Source organism: Solanum pennellii, chromosome 11 (assembly GCF_001406875.1).
Source record: "Solanum pennellii chromosome 11, SPENNV200".
Taxonomy (NCBI): domain Eukaryota; kingdom Viridiplantae; phylum Streptophyta; class Magnoliopsida; order Solanales; family Solanaceae; genus Solanum; species Solanum pennellii.
In genome coordinates this window covers 5,133,661-5,147,790 of record NC_028647.1, presented here as the reverse complement: position 1 = coordinate 5,147,790, position 14,130 = coordinate 5,133,661, and the positions used below count along the sequence as shown (strand labels likewise).

At 32.5% G+C, this 14,130-nt stretch overlaps 1 protein-coding gene across 2 annotated transcripts; it reads left to right on the top strand.

Moving 5' to 3' along the window:
• The first annotated feature begins 1,598 nt into the window (after positions 1-1,598).
• LOC107002833 (transcription initiation factor IIF subunit alpha) lies at positions 1,599-9,354 on the top strand. Of its 2 annotated transcripts, none has more exons than XM_015201014.2 (11): positions 1,599-1,742; positions 1,849-2,027; positions 4,552-4,707; positions 5,140-5,285; positions 5,382-5,752; positions 6,235-6,350; positions 7,030-7,161; positions 7,358-7,570; positions 7,812-8,018; positions 8,838-8,926; positions 9,031-9,354. In XM_015201014.2, the coding sequence occupies exons 2-11, from the start codon at positions 1,857-1,859 to the stop codon at positions 9,041-9,043; spliced, it is 1,614 nt and encodes a 537-aa protein (XP_015056500.1). In that variant the 5' UTR covers positions 1,599-1,742; positions 1,849-1,856; the 3' UTR covers positions 9,044-9,354. The 2 variants fall into 2 exon arrangements, with proteins under 2 accessions (XP_015056500.1, XP_027768919.1); XM_027913118.1 differs by having other exon boundaries at positions 1,625-1,742; positions 1,827-2,027.
• The last annotated feature ends 4,776 nt before the right edge of the window (positions 9,355-14,130 follow it).

Sequence of the window (14,130 nt, the reverse complement as noted above, 5' to 3'; positions counted from 1 at the left end):
ATATTTACATAGGGGTCTTCTGAAAATATATTATCTTATTATCTTATTGAAATTGATGATTTATTCCATTGGCTCAAGTCGGAATCGAAGAAAAATATTATTTTAGAGAGATTATCAATTTATCGAGTATTAATTTATAGAGGTTTTGTTGTATCTCAAACATGGGCTAATACACACGAAAACGATAATAATTGGGTATTACTAAAAGTTGACTCGTAAATACAAAAATATTCGTTAGAAAAACGACGGGGCTATACGTAATACTTCGCTGACTCAATATGGAGGTTATCATATAGTTTTTTCAGAAAAAAATTCGAGGGAGGGTCGGAGGCTATAAGGCGCCTAATCCATGGGCTAATACACACGAAATTAGACGAATGCGATAAATCCTAAAATTTTGCTCGTAAATATAAAAATATGCGTAAAAAAAATGACAGACTTTATATAATGCTTACCCAACTCATTATGGAAGCCCTCATATATTTTTTCAAAAAATATTTTAAATTTGTTCATAAATCGCATTCATAAAATGCATTTTATTCATTGTTTGTAATCTTCAATGTAGCTCTTTGTTTTTTCCCTTAATAACATTAACTAAACTAGAAAATAACAAATATTTTCTATCATTAGAAAAGAACTCCACTTTATTGCATATATTTCCACTTTTTCTCATAAATATTCATGTATCAAACATGGGATAATACACACGAAAAATTATAAAAATCGGATAATATTTAAAATTTGACTTGAAAATGTAAAAATATTTGTGAAAAAAATTGTTGGACTATACATAAAGTTTCACCAACTCATTACGGAGGTCCTCAATTATTTTTTTCAGGAAATGAGTGTCCTAAAGAGGCCAGAACCATGGAATAATATACACGAAATCAGTAAAAGTCAGGTGATAGGTACTGACTATCCTCTAGAGAGCTTTTTTCTTTTGTTACACTCTCATGTGATGGTGATTATCCAATACGGTTCGGAAAGCACTTTTGATTTGTGCTGGTAAATGGAAGCGAACTTTTCTTATATAGTTGGAAGAATTCTAGACCATATAATCTTGCCATAGCCTGGAATCATGATTGCAATGGTGAAGATCAATTACCTACCATAATTAGGGACACAAAGAAAAATGTAAATAACTTTTTGAAAAAAGACAAGAAAATATGAACTGCTTTTTTCAAATTGCAATTTGTAAGATTATGCAGGTTATGTTGTGTTGTTATTATTTTTGCCTTGTTATACTTTTGGCATACCAAGAGTAAACCATATTCTATTTATTTTTATGTTAAATATTTAACATTAATCGCATATTACTATTTTTCCAAATTTTAAGACTAGCCATCAATTAATATAAATATTAATATAAAATAGTTATATATATTAACTTAAATCCACAATTATGATCCCTAGATATAAAAAGAAATTGTCATATTGAGTGACCTTGACTTCGAATGATCTCTATCCAACGTTAATACAAATTAATCGATCTCCAACATAAATACTATTATTTATGGTGCTTATATTGCAATTTCACAAACTTGAGGTGCTCATCATAACATAACCAGAAAATATCTCCGGATTTGGGTAATTGCATCTATAAATACCCGTTTTCCCCTTCCATCAATTCAACTGATTTCTCATTCGCTCTTCAATCTCCTCTCGATCTAACGAACACTCCTTAACAGGAAATCAAATTGAAAAAATTTCAACTACTGAAACGAAATCCACAATAATTAACGGTGATTTTTCGATGATTTTATCAGTTTCCCCAATTTGAATCGCTTATACGGAACCCTAATTCTGATGAACTGAATGATTTTTAGCTTTTTTTTTTTGGATTTGCAGGGACAGTAATGTCGATAGATTTGATTCTGAAACCTTCATGTAGCAGGTGTGGTTCATCCTCGGATCTGTATGGAAGCTCATGCAAGCATTTGACTCTCTGTTTGTCTTGTGGTAAAAACATGGCTGAGACTCGTGATAAGTGCTATGAGTGTGGAACTCCAGTTACACGATTGATTCGAGTATGTTTCCTGTATTGAATTTTGCTACGAGTACTGTAATTTCGGTGAAAAGTTGTGTATAGTATCGGAAACTGGAATGAAATGAGCCTGCATATAGAGAGAGGGGGAGTATGTCAAGGATTTAGGAAGAAGATACCCCATGTTTGCTACAAATAAGTAAGGGTATGCCAGTTACAGGATTGTTTTGAGTACAACTAAATACCCAGTGTAATCTCACAAGTGGGGTAGAGTGGATGCAAACGTTATCCCTACCTAGTAGAGAGACTTTACACCTACACGTTTGTTTCGAGTATGTTTTCTATATTGAACTCCATGAGTACTATAATTTGGGTGAATTTGCACCCAATGATGTGGCCTAATGGTCAATGAAATGAGTTGAGAACCATGACGTCTTAGGTATGATTCCCACCAGAGACAAAAATTAAGTACTATAGATGATTTTCCTATATGTTCTAGCTGGTGGATGGTTACCTGGTTTCTGTTACAGGTGGGAGGTGTGATCTATCCGTGGAATTACACGAGGTTCTTTAAAAATGGCTCAGACATCATGATTATAAAAAAGAATATATTAAAAATTAGGTGAATTTATCTGTGTGTAATAACTTACAGTATTAGAATGAAATGAGTCTACATAGAGAGAGGAGTATGTCAAGGATTTAGGAAAAAATATACCACATATTTGTTATGAATAAATAAGGGTATGCACAACCATGAGAGGAGCTAGGTACCACAATGAATGGGGTTCATCAAAAAACATTCTGTATATACAAGGTCAATTTTTTTTATGTATATATAGTAGACATTGAATAACTTGGAGTTTGTATGTTTACTTTTTGTATATTTGAATTTCCTTTGCAAAAATTCTGCTTTTGCTGCAGCAGCATAACATATGTGTATTACATAAAATTTTGTCAACCATGGTTAGTTAATGTCTCAATTGTGACTAGGCTTCCTCTTAGAGTTATATATATTCTTTCTCTTTGGAGCAAAGACATGGTGCACATGGGTTTCTGCAGAGTCTTCATATTGTCTATCCCAACTAGTTTGGGATTGGAGCGTACTACATAGTTGATAGATGCTAGTAGTTTCTCTGAGTATTTGCCAGGGTTTGTGGGTACCTTTGGGTTCTTTGGAATTGAAGCATTATGTTCTTCGTTCTGTTTAAGGCAATCGGCTATGTGGACATAATCTAGGGTTTGCTTTTTAGAGATATCGATGTGGTTGAGTTTGATGGTGTTTATTCGAGAGTGCAGTGACCATAAGGGGATAATAGTGGTTTCTTGCTGCAGCTGAAAAACTCAAAACATTGTGAATATAGGAAGCCAGTCACTTATGCCTTTTGCTCGTGCTAACTATTAGGTGATAAATAAAATTGTATGGCAAAAGCGACCAACTTTTAGGCCGTCTCCCAGAACGGGGGATTACTTTGTCTCTCAACAATGAGTTGCTTATGTGTAAATATTTGGAAAAATGATTATTGAAGTTGATGTTTTGATCCAACTAGGCTGATTCACTTTTTTATTCTGTAGGACTCCTTTGATAAAAATAGATTCACATTTTGTTTTCCCAATAGATTTTAAAGTAAGCTATGCTTGGTAGAAGATGTTTGACACATATAGGTAGGTTACATCAGTATACTATCCTCCCGTTACCTTATTTTAACCCAAGCACATTATCCTTTCCACTGTACCTCATTCAAAATCAAGAGATTTTGCCTCCCTATACTTCCTTCGCTACTTTTCTGATATTCATCCCTTGCTTCTCTAACCTTTTGGCTATCTTGTTTCCTGATTATGTTCTCATTTGCTAAACACAACTATTTGCCAAACCAGTGTTGCAAATCTGTCTTGATGTTATATTGGTTTTATGCGTGAACTGGTTCCTTCTTACCTTTGTTAAGATTATCCGAGACCTGAACAACGATAGAATAATAGAAGGATGAGGAATATAGGCAGTATGGTATTGCCTAGAGAGACTAAGGCTTGCTGAATTAAGGTTACATTTGTTGATGTGTCACTGATGTTTGAGAAGCAAATATAACCCCTTTCTACTTTTCCAAAATATTCAACTTTTACCCCTGCAGAATGTTGTGTAATTAAATTAGTTCATAAATTACTTAGAATTGTTCTGGATTTATTGATGGATGCAATTAATTCATGAGCATGACTGATCAACTTTGCAAAGGTTGATGCATTTAGCAGATGAAAGAGGTAAAGTGTGTTAGACCAACCTCAAGTTTAGGATGTGCTCACCACTGCCTTCTGAATTGAAGTTCTTATCTTTTTGCTCCTGAATTCTCTATTTTGTTTCCAAAATATTTAAGTGAGCATCTTAATCGTGTAAATGATATCTATTAGATGCTTGGTGAGACCACAGTTTTGGTAGCGAGTGCTGACTGTAATTTTCTTGTCGTCATTCAATGTGTCGATTCATGAAAGATATTGTCTCTGATACATTCTTTTCTTTATCCATTGTGCAAAATTTGGCACAAGACTCAGGCTAACAAAATTATGTTTATGTGCAGGAGTATAATGTCCGGGCTTGCTCCAGCAATGACAAGAACCATTTCATTGCTAGATTTGCTTCAGGCTTACCAAAATTTTCAAAAAAGAAGAATGACAGTAAATGGACTTTACAAAAAGAAGGTCTGCAAGGACGTCAAGTTACAGATACTTTGCGGGTATGAGATATATAGTAGTATCATCCCCGTTTGCATCAATTGCAAATGTGTGTGTGTGTGTGTCTGTGTATGTATTTCACTAGTTCAAAGGGAAAATTGCAATGTTTCCTTAATGCTTATTTTAATTTTATTATTATGCATGTGTGAGAATCTGCTTGATGCTGAAGGGATATCGTACAACCTATTCCATGAAGCCTCTTATGCAGAAGCCTGAGAAATATAATTAGATTAGATAGGAGGATGCAACATCTAGTTATGAGAAGAGCATCTTTACTGTGTAAATGTAATAACTAATAAAGAGACCACATGCTCAACATCTTGGATCATAGTTATGCTTCTATGGATGGCTGTTGTCCTGTTCTTGTCAGATTGTGATCTTAAGTGGCAGGTCTTTATGTTCATTTATGACCTTTATTTTCTATGAAATTGCAGGAGAAGTACAAGAATAAACCATGGCTATTAGAGGATGAAACTGGTCAATTTCAGTTTCATGGTCATCTCGAGGGAGCACAGTCAGCACAATATTATCTGCTGATGATGCAGGGTGAAGAGTTATTTGCTATTCCTGCTGGTTCTTGGTATACACCTTAGTTTCTGTTGTTTCTGTAGCTTTGACATCAAATATATTCTTTTACATCTTGGATTTGCATTTATTTCTTCTTCTTTTTCATTAGGTATAACTTCAACAAAGTAGCCCAATATAAGCAACTTACTCTGGAGGAAGCAGAAGAGAAAATGAAAAATAGAAGAAAAACTGCTGATGGGTACCAGAGATGGATGATGAAAGCAGCAAATAATGGGCCTGCTGCCTTCGGTGAAGTAGAAAGATTTGATGACAAAGAAGGTGGATCTGGTGGGACAAGGGGGCGTAAGAAAACTTCTGGTGATGAGGATGAAGGCAATGCATCAGACCATGGGGATGAAGATGAGGAAGAGGAGGCTGCTAGGAAAAACAGGTTAGGACTCAACAAAAGAGGCATTGATGATGATGAAGAGGGTCCTAGAGGGGGCGATCTTGACCTTGATGATGATGACATTGAAAAAGGTAAAACTTTCTTCTTCCTAAAAGCTTTGCCGGTTCGACCCACTGATTTAATTATCTAGTACTCTAACCTGTGTTTTCATTTTCATTCTTAATGGTTGGAAACCTCAATATCCTTCTCTGTCTAGCTCTCAGCTAGCATTATAGAGCTCTCCTCTTTATCAAAAAAGCATTATAGAGCTCTACTGGGATTTTTCTCGCTGAAATCATTGTTTGGAACTGTTTACATCTTTTTCTTGTAAATTAATGTCCATGAATTACCTCAGTTAACAATTATTTATTCTTCTTTCTTGGTTTTAAGAACTTGAAATGATTTCTAACAGGAAAATGTCTATAATTGCTGTTTTGATTCTAGAGTGGGACTTTATTCATCTTTGGTTCTGTTTTTTTGGTTCTGAGTGCATTACGTCGTTTCTTCACTATTTGATCAGCTTCTGCTGTCAGATTTCTTTTGTTTCTGCTGAAGGGCTCTCCTTTCTTTCCAGGGGATGACTGGGAGCATGAGGAGATTTTTACGGATGATGATGAAGCTGTTGGGAATGATCCTGAGGAGAGGGAGGATTTGGCTCCTGAAATTCCTGCTCCTCCAGAGATTAAGCAGGTCAGTAATTTATGGAATTTTGGAATTCTGATAGTAAATGACTCTACATCATGTGGCACCCAGCAGTATTATGTAACAAGTATTTGGGTTATAAAATTTATTGGATAACTAGCTTATCCAAAAAGCTAGTGGCATCTATTTATTGTACTGGTGTTCTTTACGCACTTTGCACGTATACCTTTATCAATGAGTATATCTTTTAAAATATTACATAAATAACCCGTGCGTGATCAATATTTCGTGGATGAGCTTTATGCTTTTAGTGGTAGGCTCGTTCTGTGTACGTATCTACCTCATATGTATGAGAACAAACTTTTTTTAAAGTGACATAAGCGTTTAAATGTAGTACCTGGATATGTGTGCTGCATGTATATCTCATACATGTTAATTAATATATAATTTGTGTTTGATACCTTTTCCATGAATACTTAGAATGCTCTTGATTATGGACCATTACACTTGTTTGTGGTCTGTAAGATTTTGGGGTTACAACTTTTTGCTTTTAGGAAGAGCTGAACCTTTTTATGTGAATAAGATCTCATTTGAGTACTTGTATCTTGGACAGAGATCAGTAGGACATGCATTGAGGAAGTGTTTTCGGGTTTATTTTCTACTTTGTGAATTAACACTCTTTCTCCACCTCGTATAATAACTTTTGTCCTTTCTTCGTGTGGCTCAGGATGAAGATGACGAGGAGGAAGGTGAAGAAGAGGGAGGTGGTCTGAGCAAATCTGGAAAGGAGCTGAAAAAGTTGCTTGGAAAAGCCAATGGATTGAATGAATCAGATGAAGATGACGACGATGATGATGATGTAAGTTTTGTTTCATTATTATGGGTCACTATGTCAAGGTGTCTTTTACTTTTCGTGTTCAAAGGTGACAATTATTTCTTCTTTTTGTATTTGTTGTCTCAGCCAAGAGAATTACATTTAGGGGCAATAAGCAGGCTCTTAAACTTCTCATAATTCTGTTTTCTCACTCTATGGTTTTTTCTTCCGCCTTTATCAGACAGAAGAAGATATTTCACCTGTATTGGCTCCTAAGCCGAAGGAAGCACCTAAAGAAGAACCGGTTGAGACCAACAGTCCTTTGAAACCAGCTGCTTCTGGATCCAACCGTGGAACTCCAACTTCAAAGTCAGCTAAGACTAAAAGAAAAGCTAATGGAGATGAATCGAAACCAACTAGTGGTGCTCCCTTGAAAAAAGTGAAAACAGAGACGGTAAGTGTCTATTGTGATATCTATTTGTTTTTTTTTCATGATGTGGTACTTTACATTAATATAAGATTCTATCTAGGCATATCAAGTTTCACACTTGCCAAGAAAACCCCTTATTACCCCCTACTGTTCAATAAAACTATGATGTTGTGACTACTATTAACCAATTCCTTGATATTCTAAGGAGAGATTATTTCCTCTCTTATTATGTTATTGCTGATGTCTTCCTCTTCACATCGTGCAGGATGCCAAACCTGGGAAGGACGAAACCCCATCTTCCACAAAGAACAGTGCTCTTCCAAAGGGTGCATCATCCTCTTCCAAAACTGCTCCAAGTTCGGCCACAGGTCCTGTTACTGAAGATGAAATTAGAGCTGTTCTACTGCAGAGAAAACCAGTGACCACACAGGATCTTGTCAGCCAATTTAAATCTCGTTTGAAATGTAAAGAGGTATGACAAGGGCTAGTTTGTTGAGATAGATTTGTGACCATTGTGACTCATTAACATAAAGTTTAGGCTTGTAAATGCAAGTGAAACTGAAATAAAAGATATGCGGTTTGGCCACAAATATATTTAGGTGAAAACTTCAAAAAAAAATGGGAACTATTGTTTGACGATATAATTTGTCGTTACTTGACAAATATATTTGGCAAACATCCCAAGTTTTAGAAAAAACTAGAATTTGGGTTAAATTCTAGTATTTGCGAATTCTTAAAAATTTAAAAATTACTCCAAACTTTTATATTTCATTAAAACATCCATCATCTATTAATATCTATTTACAACCAACCTTATTGAAAAGAACAACTTGTTTTTGGTTATAATTTATCCTGAATCAGTAACACATTTGAGTATGCGATTGTTATACTGCTCTTGCCCATATTGTTGTTTATTCCCATCAATTGTGTTATAAGGTTATTTTTAATGGAACATGTTCATTATAAATGATAAAGACAAATTTATGGGTATAAATTATATTTTCTTGAAAAAGCCAAAATATTTCTCCCAAAATCTATGGACAAATGCATGGTAAGACTTCACCCAAAAATGTCTTGTCAAAAATACTTGGAAATTTGTGATAAATGCTAGTTTACTGACTTGAGATTTTTATTGCTGACCCTATATATGCAACATAGCATCTGTGGAAAAATGTATAGCACAATTAGATGTCCCCATATGTAACAGCATGTCAGCCAAGTTTAAGAACCCTTTTTACTTATTGTGAGTTCCTCCTTCCCTTACGCGACTGCATTCATTACATTGTTGCAGGATAAGGCTGCTTTTGCTGAAGTATTGAGGAAGATCTCCAAGATACAGAAAACTACTACAGGAAGTAGCTATGTCGTGTTACGAGAGAGGTAAAATGAATGCTCATTTCAATGTCTTATGTTTCTTGCACGTTGGCAACTCCATGATTTCGTAGTTTCTAAGTTGTAATATGTCTTCGTTTTGTATTTGACAGGACAAATCAATAAGACAAACCAAAGATAGATCATTAGCTACAAATTGGTCAAGATCTGGAGAATTTGGAAAAGAAACTGTATTTTATGTTTTGTTTGACGTTTAAACGTTATACAATGAGCAAGCTTTTTAGTCTTGAATGATTGTCGTTGTAGACAGATGAGCTAGAATGGGCAGTAAATCTGTGCCAAGGGTTGGATAAACAAGTAGATAGTTGAAAAATCAACTTGAATCAAGTTTAGTTGGGATAGAAGTCATATTAACTTTTATATGTTATATGTAAGTAAAGGAACTTTTATGCAAGTTATCCTTATTTACTTATTTACTGGTATAACTAATATCCACATTATTAATATCGACGCAACTTTTACCAGTCAAAATGTGTAAGTTCAACTCATTACATTAAGAATCTGTTTGAATATGAGGATTCTTCATTTTTCTTTTTGGAAATTCTGTTCCACTTTACTTCGAAAAAGAGACATTTGGCCATAAAAAAAGTTCAAAATACAAGTTGATGTTATATTTGAAATTGAAGAACTAAAGTAACACATATCAAAACTAGTAGAAAAAGAAAAATACAAAATCAGAGAGAAATTTGTTAGTTGCTATAGCTTAATTATTTTGACATCATGGAGATCCGTAGTTAGTTAATCATATGGTCTGTTCTTTGATTCAAATGTGTTTCAAAATTATATTTCAATCATTGCCGAAAACGGCCATAGTTCCCAAAAAATGTCTTGATAACGATGATATGCTTAACTCATGTTGTTCTACTTTATCGTCAATTCAAGTGATTGAGGATGAACAAGAACATAGCGTGTGAATTCCATACTCTACTGTTGTTGGGTGATGGTTTGGTTCTTCTCGCGGTTTTTAATGCACTTGATAGACACCTTTTGCTGTGTAACCCTTCTACAAAAGTACTTCCCCACCTAAATTGAAATATGTACAAGCTTTTGTGTTGCTTTTTCTCCATTGGTGATAGTCATTCGATTGAAAGTACGTATTAGCCCTTTTTGTATCTTCAAACGATTTTTTCGGTGTGTGTCATTTTTCTTTTGGAGCTTGTATTTGAATGCTAGGTTTTATATGCAACGAATGGGGTTGATTAGATCTTGGTTTTAAATTAGTTGGACTTAAATACTAAATATCGAATTAAAATAAAAAGAGAGACTTGATTCGAACTTTTATGTTTGTGATATTCTTGTTAATAGTAGTTAATACAATTGTAAACAAGGTGTTAAGTTTAACTGAATTTCCTTTAATTTAATTTACGTGGCTTTTGTTTCGATAATTAACTTAAAAGGTCATTTTAAAAATCAATTTATTTACTTTGATAAATTGTAAAGGGTGTATAAGAGTCATTTTTTATATACAAATAATATTAGATATAGATATATAAATTACTTTTCAAAATTAAGAGTATTTTCTTCTTTTTTTTATTTAAACTATTTACTTATGCATAATTAACTAAATAGTTGACAATCATCTTGCATTCTTTTTTTAAAAAAAAATTGGCCCTAAAGTTAATATTACAAAATATAAATCTCTTTTCCAAAAATGTTTGATGTACTGCAAACACTAAATGAACATATCTTGGGTTGTCAAAATCGTCATGCACTTTGCTATTTTTCAATTAGCATAAAATACTAAATAAATGCAACAATAATTTTTGAAGGAAAGAAAAAAGCGTTTTAAATAAGTGATTTAGGAGATATCAAACTCTGTAAGTAAGGATTCGAGATTAATTCTGTTAATAAGAAGCTTATGAGAATTTTGGTCATTTCTGACATGAATGATCGAGATGCTTCATGTTAAAGTAAGGAATCGAAATTAATTTCTGAAACATATTTAAATCAAAGAATAGACCGCACATGTATCTTGCTCGATAATTATTTCCTCGTCCAATTGGGCTTACAAAGGACCAATTGAATATCTTAAATCTTCTAAACACACCATATATGAATTAAAAAAGAAAGCTATAGCAACCACAGATCAAAAACAAAGCTCACCTGAGGAGAAACAATTTTTAATTAAATTGACGGTATTTAATACTTTCTCCGTGCAAAAAAAATAGAATGAATGACTTTATTTTCCTTAATTCTGAGTAAGTCAAACTAAATTATTCTTTGTGAAATAAAACGAATATTAAACTTTGAAGAATAATTTTAAAAATATGTCTACACTATTTTTAAAACGATTGATTTTACTTTTTATTCCTCATTACAAAAGAACTATACAAAATAATATTTTATTTATTTATTTCTTATCCTAATATTTATATTTTGAAATTAATAAAAAAATACAATTATTATAAATTTATTTATAATAGATGATAAATCCTATTTAAGATCAATTAAACCTTTATATATTAAATCTTTCCTTATTATTATAAGTATTTTTCTCTGTTAAAACGATATAATATAATTGTAGTTATTTCTCTTCTTCTTCTGCACATTCCTTTAAGGGTGGCAACGGAATCGGGGGTACTGCTTTCGGTACCGTTTCATTCCGGTCTGTTATCAATCTAGTTCGATTTTCGGTTATTTTCCTTAACTGAACAGCCTAATTTCAGAATATCATATCTCACTCATCCAAACTCGAAATTTAGCAAACTTGGTGGCATTGGAAAGATAATTCAAAGATGTTTCCTTAAGTATCTTGTAAACACCTAAATCATCCTGTGCTATGAATTATGGTTTTTTGAAGTTGATCAAAAACTCATATTTAACTTAACTTGCAAAATTTCAGATTTTACTATTTCTTTTTTTTTTTTTTGAACTCAAGGTGCTACAACTACTGACCTTAAAACTTAAGAAATTGTAATTCCTTAATAAAATTTCACTCACTACGATGAACGATTCGAGTCTTAGTTCATAAATTTTTTGGGGTGTTACAGCTTCAATGGCAACTACGCCCTCCAACTTTGAGTATGCACAAGTTGACACTTAAACTCGTATAAAATTGAAAAAGTAGACACACATGTCGTACATGACATAATACACATTGGATGCCATGTAGGACACAAAATTGTCATGTAGGGTAACATGTAGGACGAATGTGTCTATTTGTTCAATTTTATACAAGTTTAAGTGTCTACTTGTGCACATCCAAAGTTAAAGGTTATAGTTGTCAATTGACGCCAAGTTAAGAGTCATGTTTATGTATTATGTCATAAATAAAATTTTAATATTCATTTATGATTAACTGAAATCAATTTACTTCATTAAATTATATAATTATAATATCAATTTAATTACACCTGAATAAGTAATAATCCTCCACCAAATTCAAATGAAAAAAGAAATTATAGCACAATTAACAATTATGTCACTAGCGAAATTGTCCATAATGGAAATTAATAAATTTATATAGTTTTATTTTCATAATAAAAGAAAAAACTCTCTAGAAGTTATTAAATTCTCATAAGATTGATGTTGTTGATCATCAAATAAAAAAAAATAAGTCACATTAACTAAGACGCTTGAAGCGTGGAAGACCATTGGGTTCAATTGATAAAAATCTTAGAAAAGAAGTACGAATAATGACACTATAAAAAAATCTCACGAAGAGATTCAAGATGTGATTAATCCTTATATTCTTGAAGAGATAAGTGAACTCAAGACTCAAGTGAATGAAAAACTTTCAATAAATTCTAAGGGTGATAGGGATAAATTTAGATCGATCAAAAATCATAGTTGATAATGCTTTCGCTTATAAAGTTGCAGTTAACATTATGCAAGACAGTGAGGATCTTGAACCCTTATCTGTCGAGAATATCGACAAAATCTGATTTGACAAATGATGAGAGGCAATTCAATCATAACTAGACTCACTTGCTAAATGTGAGGTTTTTGGACATGTAGTACAAATCCCAAATGGTGTAAAATTGATTGCTATATGAAATTTAAATTAAAAAAAAAATTACTTTTTCTAAGTATAATGCTGAAATTGAATGGATAATTATAAAAATATGAAAAGAAGAAAATGAAATTGATTGACAATATGAAATATGTGCTAACAAGAAAATGAAAGAACATTTATGAAGGAAATAATAGAAGAACATAATAAGAAGAAAATGAAAGAACGTGAGAAAGAACATTTATGAAGGAAATAAGAGAAGAACATGAGAAAGAAGAAAAGGGGGGAGGGGGTTGAAAAAATTACTTTTTTTAACTTTATTTCAAATCAAACGCACCTAATTTATCTTTAATTTTAATTTTATTTCCACGTCAGTTTTGGGGTGGTATTAATTACACTTTGAACAAGAACAAGTGTGTAATAGGTCGTCATTATAGTTAAAGTGTGTAACAGACTTTTCGATACAAGTTGAAGGGAGAATTTATGTCTTTTCCTATATTTTTATAAACAAATACCCGAGTTAACATCAATCCTCAACTATTACTGGAAAAAATTGACAAAAAAAAATTGGCGTTTGTTGGCTTTTTCATTTTTTCCATACAATCACATACTTACACACTTTGATACCTACATATAATATTATTTTCGATTTTTCTTGTTTGTGGATTGTCCGATATATCCATCTTTTGCTTAACAACAATGTACTCATATGTATGCCACGTTGGGCTATTCATTTTTATTCCTTTTATTTAACAATTCTCAAATTGTCGTGTTCATATACGAAATTGTTATACTTTACCTTATTCATTATATTAATACACTAAGTTTTAATAAATACATGTATCCTTGATATATTAATACTTTAAGTTTTATAAAGAAATATACCAATTTAAATACAAAATATTCATATCAACCTAAGCAATTAACACATTTTCCTTATTTAGTTCAATTATAATTAAAACTGTATCAATGTATAAATAAAAAAGTAAAAACCATATATAAACGGAAAATTGTATATAATGACAAACTAATAAATCAAATTAAATGTTATAACCATACTGATTTAATTGTGTCTTGTAGCAAACTGTTTGCCAGTCACCTCTCTCCCTCACACTCTCGCTTGCCACTCTCCTCTCTCGCTCCATCTCTCGCTCGCTCCCTTTCATTTTTATACAAACACAAGTGTATAAAATGTGTTTCTGTATAAAGCGAGAAAAAATTGTATATAATATATTTTTTC